The following is a 19,651-nucleotide window of genomic DNA, read 5'->3' as shown; positions in this document are numbered from 1 at the left end:
CAAAAATTTGACTTGCTATGGACTAAAATGAAACAGAAATAAAATTTTGTGGCCAAATTAGAAAATGCAACAAGGACCGCATTTAAAACACTGCAAAGCGGAGGGGCCAATTGCGTAAATAACCCTCAAGTGAAAAACACGCGGATCACGGTCGGACGGGTCGGGTCGCCATGGTTGCGCCAAACGGCGCCGTTTTGATGTTTAAAGGTTGGGCAAAGCAGTGCGTTTTGCCACCTATATAAATAAAAAAATTTTAAAAATTCATTTTCTCTTCTTCTCCAAAAAACTAAAAATTTCTCTCTGAAATCTCTCTCCTCCTTTTCTCCGGTCAATAGCCGTGCCGAGAGTCATTGTCGCGCCACCGTCCACCACCGTGACACGGTGGCGGAAAATTCAAAAAGGTAATTTAAACTTTTTTTGTATTTTGCTAATATAAACTGCTTTTATATGTATATATGTATGTATGAAAATAGGAAATGAACGGTAAAAAAAAGATGCGAAATGAAAAAGGAAAAAACCTTGGAGTAAATCTATTTTGTTTTTTATTTCTCTGCTAATGTTCTTTTCTTTACAAAAACGAAAGGAGCCCTGTTACAAGAATGAAGTTCGCCCCCTTTTACAATCTGCTTTTCCATCGGTTTTATATTGAAAATAAAATAAAAACAAAGCCCCTATTGCTTGCTATTGTGGTTTTTCTTTATTGTTTGCAGTGGAGCAAGTGGCGATGGGACGATGGCGGTAGTGGTGGTCTGGCGGCCAGCAGAGATGGTGGCAGGCAAGTGGGGTGCTGCGCTAGGCTAGGCTAGGGTTCTTGTTTACATTTTGTATTTTGGGCCTTTTGGGCCATCGTGGTTTAGTTTTAATTTTGGGTTTAATGGTAGTGGTGGGTTTAGTTTGGGAATTGTTTTTGGGGTGTTCAGTAATGGGCTAAAATTTTGAGTTGTTGGGCCCCGGGCTAAATTTGGCTTTGTACAGCTGCCCCTCTTTGCTCGTTGTCGTGTAACGATAACAGAGCAAAGGCTAAGAAAGACAAATTTTGCCCGGTCTCGCCGAGTCTCGACTTCTTTTGATGCTCGTCTTCTTCAAGTAGCCTTGGTCCAGTCCACTGTATCTTGTTGCTTCAATCCACTTTACTTTATTTCAGAAAAAATCTGACTTGTAGCTTTAATCTTCTTCGCAGCAATTTCGGGCGGACAAGATTCGTGGTTTGATTCATTATTGTTGATCTGCTCCATTACTGCTTAGGGGGACAGAATCTAGAATCTTTAATCTATTCCACTGCCAACCAGGGAGATAGAATTATTGGCTTCAATGTACTCCACTGTAATCACAGGGAGGTAAAATCTGTCATTTTCGATCTTCAATCTATTCCACTGCCAACCAGGGAGATAGAATTATTGGCTTCAATGTACTCCACTGTAATCACAGGGAGGTAAAATCTGTCATTTTCGATCTTCAATCTATTCTACTGCCAACCAGGGAGATAGAATCTAATACGATCTACTCTACTGTAACTTCAGAGAGATAAGATCCTTTATTTTAATCCGCTCCACTGTAATCTCAGGGATAGGATTATCAGCTTCAATCTACTCCGCTGTAGTCTCAGGGAGATAAGATCTGAAATTCTTCGGTCTGTTCCACTGTAATCTCAGAGAAATAAGACCTGGTGCGATCTACTCTACTGTAACTTCAGAGAGATAAGATCATTGGTTTTAATCCGCTCCACTGTAATCCCAGGAAGATAGGATTACCAGCTTCAATCTGCTCCGCTGTAATCTCAGGGAGATAAGATCTGAAATTCTTCGGTCTACTCCACTGTAACCTCAGGGAGATAAGACCTGATACGATCTACTCTGCTGTAACTTCAGAGAGATAAGATCTTTTTTTTTTAATCCACTCCACTGTAATCTCAGGGAGATAGGATTACTAACTTCAATCTGCTCCGCTGTAATCTCAGGGAGATAAGATCTCTGGCTTCGATCTGCTCCATCACAACCGAGAGAGGCAAGGTTTGTGTCTTCGACCTGCTCCACTGTCAATGCAGGAAGGCAAGATCTTTTGTCTTCAACCAGCTCCATCACAACCGAGAGAGGCAAGGTTTGTGTCTTCGACCTGTTTCGCTATCAATGTAGGAATGCAAGATCTTTTGTCTTCAACCAACTCCATCACAACCGAGAGAGACAAGATTTGTGTCTTCGATCTGCTTCGCTGTCAATGCAGGAAGGCAAGATCTTTTGTCTTCAACCAGCTCCATCACAACCGAGAGAGGCAAGGTTTGTGTCTTCGATCTGCTTCACTGTCAATGCAGGAAGGCAAGATCTTTTGTCTTCAACCAGCTCCATCACAACCGAGAGAAGTAAGGATCTGTTTTCGATCTGCTTCACTGTTAATGCAGGAAGGCAAGACCTGCTTCTTTAACCAGCTCCACTGCAACCAATGAAGGCAAGGCTTGTTTTCGATCTGCTTCGCTGTTAATTCAGGACGGCAAGATCTGCTTCTTTATCTAGCTCCACTGTAACCAATGAAGGCAAGGCTTGTTTTCGATCTGCTTCGCTGTTAACACAGGAAGGCAAGATCCTTTGTCTTTAACCAGCTCCATCACAACCGAGAGAGGCAAGGTTTGTGTCTTCGATCTGCTTCACTGTTAATGCAGGAAGGCATGACCTGCTTCTTTAACCAGCTCCACTGCAACCAATGAAGGCAAGGCTTGTTTTCGATCTGCTTCGCTGTTAATTCAGGAAGGCAAGATCTTTTGTCTTCAACCAGCTCCATCACAACCGAGAGAGGCAAGGTTTGTGTCTTCAATCTGCTTCATTGTCAATGCAGGAAGGCAAGATCTGCAACTTCATTGATCTGTTCTCTGGGGAACATGACCTGTATGTTCTATTTTATGAACCTAATTGTGCCTAGTGATTAGGATGACATGATCTGAATGAATCAAATGCTCCTAACTAGATGTGTATGAATGACATGCAAAATGTCTTGAAAATGATTCCTTAATGCTTAGGTTATCATCACACAAAAGCTTATTAAGGCTTTATCACTGACGTGCTACAACGCCTTCTTGCTTAGCTGGCATATCCAAAGAAACACTTAATCTGATTGCCCCCCACTGCGAACGTCAAAGTTCAATCCACTGGGATATAAAATTTGTACCATCAATCTCCCACTGTAACCTAAGGGTAGAAAGATATAGCTTTTCTCAATCTTCTCCTATCGCAATTCAAGGATACAAAATGTGAAGCTCTTTGGTCCTTTACCTCATTCCCAAGGTTTCATACCAAATGCTCATGCACAATTGCAAAATTTTCTTCTCCTAGAAGACCTTTTCTTTTTACCTGGTAAACATCGCTTGTTGGTTCATTGAAGCTTTGCCACCAATACGACATCTTGTCATTTTGTTCAATCAATGTTTAGACAACAAAATCTGAAAAGATAACCTTTAACTTAGACTATTCCCTCTTAGATATTTCACCCTTTAAACTTGGTATTTTCTAAACAATAGTCCTGTTTCAGGTCCCTATATTATTTAGAAACTTCTAGAGTAATATGCAAAACTTCCATTGTGAAAGTATTATCATTCCAATGAAACATGTTCAAAAAAGAATATAACGATGAATGAAATAGAATTGATTTGAGAGCAAGCTCGAAATGAAGGAATTATCAAGGGTAGCAAGAATAAAAGAGGAATTGATTGGAACACGTATCTTGAAAAAGAATGAAGTATTCCAATAACAACAACAAATTCAATAAATAAATAGTATGAAGGTTAGGTGCCCCTGATATCGCAGCTTGAACTTCTCTGTACAAACTTTCTGAAGACTTTCCTGAGTTTGACATGTGTTTAGGAGATCTACAGGACTCTGTCGATGCCCCAAGATGTCGCCCTACCCTTTCAGGTATAGCAGGATCACCACATGCCCCAATCTGATCAATATTTGAGCCGCCCTTTTCGGGTTTTCAACTCAAATCCCCTTTGGCCTAAGATGCCCTTCGCGGGTTTTCCCCTTAGCCTCTCCATTTTTACTTTTTCATTTTTTTCATTTTTTTTTCATCTTTTTTTTTGATTCAAAGTGCCCTTTTGCAGGTTTTCACCTTGGTCCTTCCTTCTTCTTTAAACAAAGTGTTTCTTGACTGGATCCGAGTTTATAGGTTTAGCAATCTCACTCAGGATCAGTGCTCCTCTAAAAATGGTCTTCTTTACAACATAGGGACTTTCCTAGTTTGGCATTCATTTCCCTTTAGAATCCTTTCGTTAAGGAAGAATCTTTTTCAACATCCAGCCCTCTTGTGGAATTCTCTGAGACGAGAATGTTTATTATGGGCTCATATTATTTATTTCTGGTACATCCGACCCTGATGAATAGCTTTTAACCTTTTTCCTAGGGCCAACTGATCACATCGCGATTGGATCTCTCCAACAAGCAATGGGATTTCAATAGGTAAAACTACCTCAATCCTGTAAACCAACAAGAAAGGTGTTGCCCCAGTACAGATGTTCGACAAACAATGAGGGCAAATGGTAATTTCTCATGCCAGTCCTTGTTCACCTCTAGGTAATTTGGTGACAAAACGCGGTGTCTGCTTCTGAATTAATTTCAGACCTCAGTTATCGTGCTATCATTTAAGTTCAATGTATTTCCCAATACCATCCTCTCTGAAATTCTGTATCGGTATAGGATGACCTTGATCCATGAAGTAGCCTCTCAAAATGAAGCAATGCCCATTAGAAGTCTTCGATAATGGTGATGTCCATGCCCCATTTTGCTCAAAATTTGAGTCGCCCTTTTTCGGGTTTTCAACTCAGATCCACCTTTGGTCAAAGCGCCCTTTACGGGTTTTCGCCTTGACCTCTCCTTTTTCTTTTCTTTTCTTTCTTTTTTTCTTATTTTGACTTTGATTTTTTGATTTTTTTTTGATTTTTTGATTTTTTTGATTTTGATTTTTTTTTTGTTTTTTCTTGAGTCGGAACTCATGAGATTAGGCAAGTCTTGGTCATGCTTTTCGACCAGAATCAGTGTTATTCTAAAGTCTTCCACATAAGATCTTCCACTTTTATCTTGTATGTGAGAAACCTTCTTTGGTACCAGATTTCTTTCATAGAGCCCTTTTGGGACGCAACTACGACAGAAAAATTTGGATCTTCCTCTTTAATCAGGACAAAATCCAACAACATCTTGAAGGGATGGAAACTCGACTTCAAATGGGCAAAGCTATGCTAACTCAACGAAAGAGGCATTGCTCCGGTAAATAATTGCATCGTTCGTACTTGTAAATTTCTGACATCGTGCAGTTGTGCAGGTTTTATTATAAGAATCGAGGCATACCCTAGTATGATCATACAAAAACATCTTTGAGCACTAGAGGTAACTCAACAAGATCTTGCTTCGTTTCTGTGGTCAGGTTAATTCTAGTCTTCACCAAGCTTACCATTTCTAATGATTCCTTGAGAGGTAAGATCTGTTTATCCTCTTGTTCTACCATCCACAACAAGTATGGAGACAAGCTACGATCTATGTCATCTTCAAAGTCGTGAGATCCCTCTAAACACATGTCTCGCTGAAAAGGAGATTCTAAGTTTGTAGCAGTGTCATTCATGTCGTTGATATCCAGGGACCTATTGTAGGTACAAAAGAATATACAAAGAATGTATGAATTTAAGAATAATTATCTGCACAATATGATTATGAATGAATGAAAGAATGATTTAGATGAAAGAATGATTTAGATGAAAGAATAAAATAATAAAAACACTCATTCATAAGAAATGAAAGAATATTGGTTCAAAAGATCGCAAAGATGCATTTCATTAAAATAATGACATTTAGACATGAGCCTATTTCACAAAAGAGTTCTTGTTGCCTCTAGGCTGAAAGCAACAAGTGTTTTGAATATTATTCTGAGTAAGCTCTAAATACTACAGAGGTTTCTTTAGAACACTCCCAAGTTTATAAGGGCGAACATTTAATAAGATCCCTTCTTCAGTTGCTTGTGCATTGCATTCACTCCACTCGTCAATTATGATTGGGTAATGGATTTTCCGCAGTGGAGGAATCATCAAATTTAACGATGCCCATACTGATAAGCCTTCCAACCAGTTTCTTAAAGGCAATGCAGTTTTCTATGGAATGCCCCGTATTTCCCGCATGATACTCGCATTGTGCATTCGCATCGTGCCATTTGGGGTACGGAGGCTGTGGAGGTTTCGTGTAGAGAGGGGCGACAATACGCGCGTTGAATAAGCTTTGATACAACTCCTTATATGACATCGGAATTGGCGTGAATTGGAGGTTCTCAGTGCCTTGCTTCACATACGATTCTTGTCTAGATGAACCTTGCTGACTAGTAATCACCTTTCTTGGCTGTGTAATCGATTTGTTGTAGGTGTTCACATTGCTCACCTCATTTTCCTTCTTCTTTAAGTCTGACCTCCTATTATTTTCTCCAGCATCAATCTTTCCACTTCTCACGGCACTTTCAATCATTTCACCGCTCATGACTATGTTTGAAAAACTCTTCGAAGCACTTCCTAACATGTGGGTGATGAACGGGGCCTTCAATGTGTTGATGAAGAGCATCATCATTTCTTTCTCTAGGAGTGGCGGCTAAACTTGGATAGCGACCTCCCTCCACCTTTGTGCGTATTGCCTAAAACTTTCATTAGGCTTTTTCTCTATATTTTGCAGGGTAATTCTGTCAGGGACCATATCAGCTACATGACTGTATTGTTTCATAATGGCTTGTGCTAAATCCCTCCAAGAACTAATCTGGATACGCGTCAATTGATTGTACCACTTAGACGCTGCCCCTGTGAGGCTATCTTGAAAGCAATGTATGAGCAGTTGGTCGTTGTTGACGTATCCGGCCATACGCCTACAGAACATAGTAATATGAGCTTCTGGGCAGCTGGTCCCATTATATTTCTCGAATTCCGGCATCTTAAATTTGTAAGGAAGCACCAAATCCGGAACTAAACTCAGATCTTTCGCATCTATTCCACGATAGCTGTCGATACTTTCTATCGCCCTAAACTTCTCTTCGATCCATTTCCATTTCTCCTCAAACTGCTTTGGTAACTCCTCCTTCATCTTGTCTTTCTCCGCTACTTCATCGAAGTCCGGGACAACCAGATTATTGTCAGGACTAGAACCAGATCTGACCTGAAGGTTCTTCGGTATTGAAGCGTCACCTTGAAAGTGCTGAGGCCTAATTGAAACAGAAGATCTTCGTAGATGTGGTTCAATCTGAATTTGCGCTTGCGGAGGCGTGTATCCTGGAGAAAAAAGTGGCTCATCATTGTTTCCTTCTTCATCGCAAACCACAGGACTTTTCCTTTTATCCACTCCCTTGGTTATTAATTGCGTCAATTTAGTCATTAAGTCATCCTGAAACTCCTTCATCTTTTGTGCCATGTCTTTCTGGATCTTTTCCATATGTTCTTTCATTTGCACCTGTAACTGGTCTTGCATCTCTTTTTGCGTTTGCTCCAATTTCTCTAATCTTTGATCCATTTCTTTGGCTTTGCGACGAGTACCGTAAGGATGTTTGGTTGATTGGTTTTCCAGATTAGCTGAAATAATTTTACATAATTAGGGTCACTTCGTGAAAATCTAATGCATATGATGCAATGTAATGCAAATGCATGAAATGAATGCCTAAAGAGACGTTGATTCTGATTCAATTACATTTAGGAAACTTTTCTAGAAAGCAAATTCCCTTACATAAAACGGATACATGTACGACCTCACCCTCATATTCCAAGAAACAACATCGATCTTTTTCTTCATCCGCATGTTTGAGGTAATCTCACCAATAGATGCCATTGCTAGCTCATTTTCTTGATCTTGGTCGCGATCCATCATCTGCCCATCTTCATAAGGCTCGTCAGCTTGTCGAAGGCTTTTGGACAATCGTCTCGAACCCTTAGGCCACGAAGTAAAGATCACGAACTCTTTCATTGCCCTTCTTATGTTTCTCAGAATATATTTGGGAAGTCGTATTGTTTTCCACTTTATCAAGGAATCCGTATTCCATGACAAGCTTTCTAATTTAGTAATCGGACCTGAATCAATATCTCTTTCCTAAGATGCAGATGCGATGCAATCATAATCAAAGCACAAAAAGAGGGGTTAGTACAAAAATAAACAAGGAAAATAGAAAGTACCTAATCGGGTGACTACTAGGGGTTTGGAGTGGCTCTATCTAGGCTAAGTTCCTAAGTCCACTATATGAGGTTTGGCTCTAAAGATAAGGTACCCGAACCAGCAGATTCCTCGATCCTCACCCATTAGAGGCTCATATAGACCGAGTTCGGTTCAGGGGAATACATTTCCCTATGGCTGCACGGAGATGAAAATCTCACGAAGACATAGGTACGGATGTATCCCGAAAGTAATCCACTATCCTGCACGGAGGTGAAAACCTTACGAAGGAGTAGCTTTTCACTCCCACTTAAAAGGTGTGACCAACTGTCATGCAAGGCAATGTGCAGAGATATATAAAAATTTAAAATACAAAACATGATAAAAACTATAACTCAAAACAAATGAAATGCAATGAGAGGATCGTATATTTAAACCAAATTTTCAACTTTCGACAAAAGGGACAAGAAATAATCAACTCATGGCTTGACTCTCTTATTTAAAGTCCCCAGTGGAGTCGCCAAGCTGTTGACACCATTTTCTGGATGAAAACGGGGTCGACTTGGGTTTTGAAAAATGAAACGGGAGTCGCCACCAATCCTTTTTTATGAGGTGTGATTGGATCACCTCGAAAAGTGGTTGTTTTTAATAAACGGTTTGATTTTATTAAAACAACAAGTTTGGTCCACGAAATTCAAAAAAAAACGGGTTCGAGAGTCGGTTACGCACGAGGAAGGATTAGCACCCTCGATACGCCCAAAATTGGTACCTAATTGATTACTTAATGTCTTAATGTCGAAAATTGAGAACTTTGGAGGATTTTAAAAAAATACGATCCTTGTATTAAAACGTTGAAAATTTTCAAGAAAAAGGGTATGTTTTACGTTATTCGAGAAAGATAATCATATCCATAAGTTAGGACACAATGTCTCGAATTCCGATCGCGAATGAAAATGCTTGTTCAAAAGATATTTAACTATCTTGGATAAAAAAAGGGATCACGACCAGTAAGTTAGGACACGATCCTTTTTTAATTCCTGATATCGTTTAAAACTTGAGTTTGAAAAGATTCATGTAATAAAGTTTAAAAGAATATTGAATTGTTTAAATCCAATAAAGAAATTGCAACCCAATACATTAGGGCACAATTTATCAAAATATTAAACATTGAATATTACATTTATTTCGAAAAATTCTCGTCTCGAGAAAACAACGTGTCACATCCAATGCGTTAGGACACAACATATTGAATTCTCGATAATGAGCTTTTTATCATTTTTAAAAGAGTAATCTCGATTATTTAAGTTCAATGAAGAAAGTTGGAACCCAATACGTTAGGGCTCGATTCTCTCAAGATCCAAAATACCGAATATTACTTATTTCTAAAATTTCTTGCTTGAAATGTAAATAAAAGTGGGTGTAATGGAATAACAATGATAATGATGTAAGTAAAAATAATACAAGCAAAAACAAAAGATAAATAAATAAGAAGTCACATGTATATAAATAAAATCAATCACATATGTACAATAACGAGCAATAAACAAATAAAAATTCTAAAGCATAATAAATAATAATAATGGACATACAAATAAATGAAGAAAATAAATAAAAGATGCGTATATGGATTTAAAAAATAAAAGCATAAATATTTACATATATAGGTATATAGATTATAAAATAAAATAAAATATATATAATATAAGTATATACATTATAAAAATTGTGTATGTACATAAATTTATAAAATATGAAATATATATATATATATATATGTATTCTAAAATTATTATATAAAATATATATATATAAGTAAACATGTACATATATATACGTATATAACTATCATGAAATATAAAAATATATATAAATATATGTGGATATGTAAACAAATTATAATATATACATAAAATATATAAGTATGTATATGTACATATATATGTATATGAATTAAAACATGGATATTTATACGTATACATATGTATATAAAAATATGAAATGTAAAAAAATATATTTATAATAAATAAAAAGTATGTACGTGAGTATATATAAAAAATATGTATACATATATATAAAATATATATAAGAGCAATTATAATAATAATGGTAATAATAATAATAATAATAATATTATTAAAATAATGAAAATAATAATAATAATGAAAATGCTAAAAAGGACTAAATCGAAGTAAAAATAAAAATACTGGGCGAATTTCAAATAAAAAGTCGAAAAGGACCGAACTGCGACACGCGCAGAAACAGGGGGGACCAAAATGGGAAATAGACCAAGCGTTCAAAACGCTGCACTGCTATGGACTAAAATGAAACAGAAATAAAATTTTGTGGCCAAATTAGAAAATGCAACAAGGACCGCATTTAAAACACCGCAAAGGCGGAGGGGCCAATTGCGTAAATAACCCCTCAAGTGAAAAACACGCGGATCCTGGTCGGACGGGTCGGGTCGCCCGCGGGTTGCGCCAAACGGCGCCGTTTTGGATGTTTAAAGGGCTGGGCAAAACGGTGCGTTTTGCCAGCCTATATAAATAAAAATTTTTAAAAAATTCATTTTTCTCTTCTTCTCCAAAAAAAACTAAAAAATTTCTCTCTGAAATCTCTCTCCTCCTTTTTCTCCGGTCAATAGCCCGGCCGAGAGCCGCCGTCGCGCCACCGTCCCGGCCACCGTACACGGTGGCCGGAAAATTCAAAAAAGGTAATTTAAACTTTTTTTTTGTATTTTGCTAATATAAACTGTTTTTATATGTATATATGTATGTATGAAAATAGGAAATGAACGGGTAAAAAAAAGATGCGAAATGAAAAAAGGAAAAAAACCTTGGAGTAAATCTATTTTTGTTTTTTTATTTCTCTGCTAATGTTCTTTTTCTTTACAAAAAACGGAAGGGAGCCCCTGTTACAAGAATGAAGTTCGGCCCCCTTTTACAATCTGTTTTCCATCAGTTTTTATACCGAAAATAAAATAAAAAACAAAGCCCCCTATTGCTTGCTATTGTGGTTTTTCTTTATTGTTTGCAGGTGGAGCAGGTGGCGATGGGACAGTGGCGGTAGTGGCAGTGCGGCGGCCAGCAGAGATGGTGGCAGGGCAAGTGGGGTGCGGCGCTAGGCTAGGCTAGGGTTACTGTTTCTGTTTTGTATTTTGGGCCTTTTGGGCCATTAGGGTTTAGTTTTAATTTTGGGTTTGGGCTGGTAGCTGGTGGGTTTAGTTTGGGAATTGTTTTTGGGCAGGTTCTGTAATGGGCTAAAATTTTGAGTTGTTGGGCCCCGGGCTAAATTTGGCTTTGTACAATAGTAATCCTCTGTTGCGTTCCCCTTCTATCTGTTTAAATTCTGACCTTATCTCTAGCTCTCCTTTTCCCCTAATAGTTCATGTTTTTCTTCACCATGTTGTGATAACTGCTGCAGTTTCCAAGTTTCGTGGTTGGATACGATTTCCTAGTTCAGTTTTTGGCATTGAAAATAATGTGGGCAAATGACATGGAATTAACTGATATTGATGAGGGTTCCTGCCCTGGAAGCTACCGATTCAGTGGATGTACAAGAAAACAACGGCTACCGACTCATCACTCCAATCACATGGTTTTTTCTGTACTTCCAACGTGAGTCATATTTCCTTACTTTTACGGTAAAAGAGATTCTGCGTTCATTCGCGCAGGGCAAAAAGAAAACAGAACCAAATATCAAATAAGGTCATTCTTGATTACATGATTGTTTTCTGTTACGTCTTTTATCGTAAACCACCACTCTGAAACAATCAAAATAATTAGGCAAATATACAGAGTACCTTTGCTTTTGAATTAAAAGCACACAAAAATCATGCGCCCCACCCAAGGGAGGGGTAAAGTAATCAGTGATTACATTGTTTACAAGCATCCGTAGTAAACAAATTATTAAAGGGTTCTTCTAAATCTCAGAAAACTGGGGTAAAAAAAATTGGAATAACAAAAATTATATAAATTAAGCGTTGGCTTGGAAGTTTCTGGTATTGATGCCATGCCTTGCACTCTTTCTATCTTCCAATAATACTGTCTGTGTCTTCCACAGGCTGATATAATCATCTACATCAATATGAATTGTTAAGGCAGCATGAAGAGCTGTACCAAACTTGCTAACATTAGAAACCTAAATCAGCTACTCCCCTGCGACATAAGTCTTCTCTTCATAGTATTTCATTTCACTCTGTGCCTTCTTCACATTGCGTTTCTGCATTGAAATTCAGCAGAAAATTTTGAGGATAGAGATGATATTTAAATATATCCAAGCATTCGGTAAAGGGTTAAACATCTGAAATAGCACTATCTTGCAGGACTTAAAATGAAGAAACTAGTAAATGTAGAAAACACCCATGATTGAGGTTACTAGTAAGACATTTTGATACGCAAATCAGATACAAAGGAACTAGAAAATTACAACTGATCTCTCTTCTAATTGAAAATGACCAACAAAATGCGATTGATGTTAGAAGCACACTCCTTTCAGTGCATGCCTCATGCAAAAAGTTTCAACGATATCCATAGCCAAGATATAATCTGTAATCCATAAATTAAATGTCTAGCATGTAATGTTGTTCTGAAAGAATGTGAACAATTGCCGATCAATTTCCACTTCTATTTAAGCATCAGAGAATAAAACAACAAAAAAATTTCCCATGCAGTCAAGTGTAAGTAAGTAGTACCACATAAGCCTCATGATTGGCAACTATCCTTTGGGATACAGAACTAGTGGTTAAACTTTTTGGGCTTTCAAGCAACCGAAAAATTCCCATGCTCTTCGGAAATGCATATGGATCAGTTTCACCCTGTACAAAGCAAAATCAGCAATTCTTCCAAATCCATAGACACAAGGGGTCATAACGATGAATTAAATCCAAAGAGGGTCTGAAAACTTACAGGCAACAAAGAATTACTCTCTGCAACAGTTCCATGCACAACAATAGAAATGTTGAAGGTCGTAATCTGTTAAAACAAAGAAATATCATGAGCCATGACAGCTTTCCAATTTTGAAGAGTGAGAGAGAAAATAGCAATGGTGATATTAGTAGTAGCAGCAGCAGCAATAATGTAATGCAAATTACCAATAGAATTGCTGTAGAGAGTACAGAAATGCACAACCAGTTAACAACAAACAAAAATAAGTAATTCTTAAAGAAAAGAAACGAAAAGAAAAACATATTTCTTGTATTTTTTTCAGGCCTGAGAGGGAGGGGGGATTTCTAAATCCAAGACCTGGCTACAGAAACTAGTAACAACTAAATCATCAAGTCATATGGCACAAGTATTTAATGGATGGACATGCTTTGGCATATAAGGAGGATGCGTCTACTCTTTAAAAGGAACAATATCTTGAATCTAAATTCTTGTTTCTGGATGCATTATTTTGTACAAGATTTGATAAAATGGATAATGAGAATAAGGAATACATGAAAATAAGACTTACTCCCCCTTATAAAACCAAGACCCTTTCCTTTTACTCACTTCAAATGCTTAAAAATGAAAATAGAGGTCCTCATCACCATGATTAGGTCATGTTAAAACTTACAGCCAACAGACTGTAGCTTGTTGCATATTTTTGTGCCACCACCAAGGAAATAACTATGCTAAACCGATACAAATAAATAGATACGTAATCGAAGGGATGTACAATCTTATACACAGATTAATTTATAGACATAGCAATATAAAATTCAAGAGAAAACCACACCATGTCCTTAGTAACTTCCCAAGGAGCACCAATGATAACTTCATCAACATAACGGCAAGCTAACACACTAAGACTGCGCTCATGAACATGCATAACTGGGTAAGGCATCCCCCTGTGCTCTCTGCATGCAAAGTAGACGCATGAGTAATATCTTATATAGAAACTCTATAGTAACACTACAATTTGTCACACCCACGATGCAGGTGAAAGAAAATATTTTTTGTTAAAATTTATTCAATAATGAATATAGGTCGAGTGGTAATGAACTTGTATTTTAATACTATTGAACATGTGTCCAATCCTTGGATTTGTAATTTTTAATTCTTTTATTTAAAGATAATATAAAAGTATGAAAAGACAAAAGTGTCATCATAATAATATTAATTATAATTTAAAAGAATAGGTATTTCTGTAATCTCGTAACGGAGTTGGTAAGCCGCTAAGTGTGACACCAACTCAGCACAGTGCTTAAATGTAGTATAGAAGATGAATGAAAATATTGTATGTTAAAGATATTTTCTGTTAAAATTATTCAATAATGAATATAAGTGGAGTGGTAATGAACTTGTATTTTAATACTATTGAACATGTGGACAATCCTTGGATTTGTAATTTTTAATCTTTTAATTAAAGATGACACAAAAGTATGAAATGAAAAAAGTGTCATCATACTAATATTAATTATAACTTAAAAGAAGAGATATTTTTATAATTTCATAGCTGAGTTAGTGACCCGGTTAAGGGTGACACCAACTCAATAAAGTGCTTAAATATAGTTTAGATAAGCAAATTTACAAGCGAGTATCTGAAGTTAACTCTCAACCTTCTAAACTCAAGTATTACAACAAAATTTAAAGATACTAACAAAACAAAAAGATAAACAAAGCATAAAATAAATGACGTACCTCACAATATGGTCAGTATGGATACCAACAAGCAAAAAGTCTCCAAGCTGCCTAGCCTTCTTAAGGATCTGAGTAAACATGGACAACATGGAATCAGTTGCAGAACTTTCATTTTTCCAGAAAAACAAATAACATGGAACATAGATCAGTGGATCACAAATTATAGCATTTTCTTTTCAGCTCTTAAAAGTTTATGATGGTATATACCCTCTGTCACTCTTTCAGACAAATCCTCACCCAGCCAGGGCCCCCTCACCCAAAAACATAAATAAATAAATAAATAAGGCTGTTTCTCCTCTTCTCCCAACAATCAGAAATCATAAACTCGCAAGTTTAATATTCTTAATTTCTTCAATCTTACTCAGTAACCACAAGAACATATCATTCTCAGCATTGCAGTCCTCCTTCCTAGCTCCAAACCTTGTTCTGCCTTTCCAATGACTAACTCCATATTTCTAGCAGTAACCTCCAAGTTTTTGTTACAGTTTCTATTTTCTTTGTTGATCCACCAAAGGATCACAATGCATTCATAGGACTTTCAAGATATATGGTCCATCACCTACATAGGATGTGGGTGGTGATGGCAGTGTAAGTTCCTGCACAGGCTTTCTTAACACCAAACATTGTTATGGATTAACCAATGAATATATGAGCACATTTTCTGATCTTGATTATGAAAAATAATATCAGCTAATTAAGGATGAAGCATTAGACCACTTCCATATTTAAGGCAATGTCCTTTACAAATGAGAATAATTAACCTTTTCCCTGAAGGATCAGTCAGAAGATGTCCACATCCAGACTAGCATGTTATTGATTGAAAAAAAGGTTCTGAATTACAAAGTGTAATTAAATGTTACAACAAAACACATCAGATGGTGCCATATTGGGATTAATTAGTTGTTTGGTAGTATGATGAAGATTACAGCATTTCAACAACGCAAATGAGCTTTCAAATATAATCTCCCATTTGAAAGTAAGGGGTAATGTTGCTTACTAATCATACCTACCTTAAATCTTATATATGTCATGCTACTTCACTCAACATTGGGAGACCCCTAAATCAAAAGAATGAAGTACATAATTTAGAACTTCTGGCATTTAACTTAGTAATTATTCCCCACACGGGTCCCTACAAATCAATTATGCCTTTGACTATCACAAAGGTGTTAACCTAAATTATTAAATAGATTGAGCTGCATCAACACCCAGCCTTTTAACAATATTCTGTTCACCACTCTAGTTTAAAATTTGATAGAGAAAGTGCATATCTAAAGGATCCTCATTACAGGATAGGCATCCTATATTTTAATTATCATCAGGACTAAAAGTTTCAGTTGGGTTATTTACTCACCATAGAGCAACAAAGTCAGCTAGCTGCTCAGCTCATATATTCAGACAATGGTAGCCAAGCCAGATAAAAGTAAGCTATGCTTAAATTTTGCACCAAAATGTGTATTAAAAGAGGCTACAATGAGACAGTAGAATGCTTATCTTACAACAACACTGGAATAACATGTGGATCTGATTGAGAGCAATCACCAAATTTATGGAATCATAATAACATAAAAAAAAAAAAGAAAAATCAGATGAGAGAAAAGTATCAAAGGGATGAAATACCTCCACATGCCCTGCATGAAAGAGATCGAAAGCCCCATCAATGTATACAACGCGAGCATTTGGTCCAGGTCCCTGAAGAAAAACTGAATGAGATTGGCATGCAAAGAGAGCCATGCATTCTCATAAACATACAGTTAAAAGGAGAAAGAAAGCAAAAGAACTAAATTGGCACCACATCACTCTCCCCCACGTCTGATAAAGAAGAAAATAGCTCTTAAACTTTTTACAAGAAATGGTTGCAAGCATCCCTTGTGCTAGGGAATTGACTTATGACAGAATTTTAGGCCATTTTGAAACAATATTACTACTAGTGAGATAAAAAAAGAGAACGAAAAACGAAGTGAAGAATGCACCAAACCATTGATCCATATTATACTTTAAAGTCCATCCAATAAATTGCTTTAATCAGTTTCCTAAAAATTATCTTTCAAGCAAAAGATTTACATAAGCATTTTATCCAGACCTTTACGTTCATGATGCTACAGAACACATCTTTAATAAAACATTGCAAAGGGATTATAAGCCAGAAGGGCAGTCGGCCAGTTTGGTCATAACAAGACAATAGCTATGGTAAATGAGTAGCTCAACCAGCCTAATTTGAAGAAAGATGATATAAAATCATCTTTTTCTTGTTATTGTCAACTGCCAAAGGAGAGAGAATTAGCACTTTGTATGCCTTTACCAACTGAACTTGACAAACGTAATATAACTTTAGTATAATTTTTAGTAATAGGCTCGCCAAGCTCTTTGGAGTTTTTGAGGCTATAACTCTTTCTTGCAAACAGATTTTAAAGAGTGCACTCTTTATTCCATGTTCATGCTGCCTAAAATTATAATTTCTTAAGTAACTATATCAATGAGCTAATCTCAAAGAAAGTTCTGAAGGATCCTTAATATGAAGCTTAGTTTCTCTTAGGCTGGCTAGTGTGAAACTAAATAGTACCTTGCCATTTGAAAATTGCACAATCCGCTGAGATGTTGGTAGAAATTGGGAAATCTGAGCCCTTTGTGAATGACATCTTTCACCTGAATCTCCATTCAAAAGTGTGCTAGTATGATCTCCACCCCCTTCAGTATCCTTTACAGAACAAAGTATTCTTCCTACATATGTATAATTAGTGAAATAATTAGAAATTGCTGAAATTTACAGAAGCTAGTAGATGAAAAGGGTTTAACCAAAGGAATCTTGAACACATCTCAAGAAAATTTTTATTACCAACAATATCCGTGCTGGAGACACCTTCAGTGCGTTTAATCTGCTTGTAGCGGCCGGCTTTCTTTGCCAAGGCATAAGCATCAGATCCATCAGGGAGAAGGCAAGGATCATCACCATGTATTATATAGTCAATCTTATGCTCATTGAACAGACTGTTCATGAATTGCTCAGTAATTGCATAGGGGGCATTTGCTATTACTTGATCCACCCACTTTAATCCACTAACAAGTGCCAGCCTGGAGAGAACTTCAATGAGATCCATGGAACCACACAATACAGTAATTACAAAAATCTTACCAACAGTAGCGAGTTGACAAACAAACCATCAAGGGAAAGACTGGCATGCAGATTAATCAAGTTGAAAGTTGAGAACTTTATTGCATAGGAGATATTAATTTCAATACAGCTTAATAAGTCAGAAGCAAAGATAATACCTAAGGTATACAGCCTTCTTGCCTACATGCTCTTGAAAAAGAAATTGTTGCACCAGATAACTAGCCTCTGCAATTCATGTTGTTCATTAACTGATTTTACATGCATGTGAAGGTTCCATTGTAAAACAGCTAATCTGTTACAATTTATTAGGCTTCTTGATTCTCATACTTCAGAGTTGGATACACATAGACTTGCATGCATGCATGCACACACGCACGCACACACGTACATATATAATCTTTTTCCTCACTGGTTTCTTTCAACAAATTTATTTTTTCACATATGAGGATATCACAGTATTTTGAGCTGTGCTAGTTTTCAAAACCTTCATTAATAAGCCAAGGCATTGTGAATGCTTTCCATGTGATTAGAGTTAATGAAGATTCAAAACAGAGCAGTGTTTATATGTGCAAAACACAAGGATAAGGCATAAATGAACTACAGATAATGAAATAAAATATCGAACGAAAAACAGAGTCACATTAGTACCTCTCTTCCATAGGCAGAACAGGAGGACCTTTATTGGCAATAATCTCCTCATCACTTACAACCCCAACCACCAATTCATCTCCCAAAGCCTTAGCTTGCCTCAACGCATTGGCATGGCCATAATGCATGAGATCAAAGCACCCATCCATGTAAACTCGAATGCGTTTCTTCTCACACTTCTTCTTGTGGAAGATCCCTGAATCTGACCAAACATATGACAATGGGAACAGTCCAATTCCACCGAAATAAGTGGTAGACAAACCAAGCAAGGCAGCCGTTAGCATTAGGCCACCAAAGAGACGTGGGCAGTAATACACCCCGTCCCAAATCCAATTGTTACTCTCGTATTCCATTGCCATCCTCTCTTCGAACCGCAATAACAGGAGACACAGAACCTAAAACATGGCAATACCAAATAATAATAATTTTATTGATAATGATAAGAAGAAGAATGTAAGATTTGCAATAAAGGAAAATTTCCGAGACCTTTCAGGCTAACTTTACACGAAAGTTTATGTATAAATAAAAGGCAATTAATATAATTTCTCCTTTCTAATTTGGGCAGAAAGGAGGGCCTTTATTGGCAACGATTGAAAGAGAATCTGAAACTTGTAAAACATACAAATTAATAAATGTGTTATGGGTTGTATATAAATACATGCAAAAATGAAATTCAGAAGTATGAAAAAGCTTAATTAAAACTGGATTTGTTAAGAAAGTGTTAAATCTGAATCTTACGCAAAATCAAGAAGCCAGATCATATGAATTTTAGTTAAAAATGGGCAAATCTAATTGAGTTTGAGGACTGCAAATTCTAACGAAAGGAAACGGAAAAGCGTGAGAATTGGAATATGTGAAGATGGTAGATCGAATCTTTACCTTTCTTTGCTGTAGTTTTTCTTTAATTCTGGGTTCGTGTCTCCTCCTTTTCTTTTTTTCTTTTTCTTTTTTTTTTGGTTTTTCCTTCTCTCGTTTCTCTCACACGGGATTTGTGAGTGGCAGCTGGCCCAGTATGTATTGCATTTCGTCTAATTAAATTAAACAAGTTGCAAACAATATCGTTTTCTCACAAATATCCTTCCAATTGTTTGTTTTCTTTCCGAAAGCAGTCGGGTCGGGTTTAATTTCCA

General features: G+C 36.8%; 1 protein-coding gene and 1 long non-coding RNA gene across 2 annotated transcripts; one reads left to right on the top strand and one right to left on the bottom strand.

The window, feature by feature from the left end:
- The first annotated feature begins 10,710 nt into the window (after positions 1-10,710).
- On the top strand, positions 10,711-11,501 carry LOC105790899 (uncharacterized). Its single transcript, XR_001132649.2, has 2 exons — positions 10,711-10,851; positions 11,175-11,501. It is a non-coding gene; the product is annotated as an uncharacterized LOC105790899 (long non-coding RNA).
- Positions 11,502-11,919: 418 nt separating this feature from the next.
- Positions 11,920-19,566, bottom strand: LOC105790898 (ethanolamine-phosphate cytidylyltransferase). Its single transcript, XM_012618707.2, has 10 exons — positions 19,401-19,566; positions 18,522-18,916; positions 17,598-17,833; positions 17,325-17,482; positions 16,382-16,453; positions 14,762-14,829; positions 13,857-13,977; positions 13,046-13,111; positions 12,832-12,954; positions 11,920-12,359 (listed from the first exon to the last, which is right to left on the bottom strand). The coding sequence occupies exons 2-10, from the start codon at positions 18,878-18,880 to the stop codon at positions 12,288-12,290; spliced, it is 1,275 nt and encodes a 424-aa protein (XP_012474161.1). The 5' UTR covers positions 18,881-18,916; positions 19,401-19,566; the 3' UTR covers positions 11,920-12,287.
- Between the last annotated feature and the right edge of the window lie 85 nt (positions 19,567-19,651).

Source organism: Gossypium raimondii, chromosome 8 (genome assembly GCF_025698545.1).
Source record: "Gossypium raimondii isolate GPD5lz chromosome 8, ASM2569854v1, whole genome shotgun sequence".
In the NCBI taxonomy this organism is placed as follows: domain Eukaryota; kingdom Viridiplantae; phylum Streptophyta; class Magnoliopsida; order Malvales; family Malvaceae; genus Gossypium; species Gossypium raimondii.
Note: the sequence above shows the minus strand (reverse complement) of the source record. Positions and strands in the feature narration are given on the sequence as shown.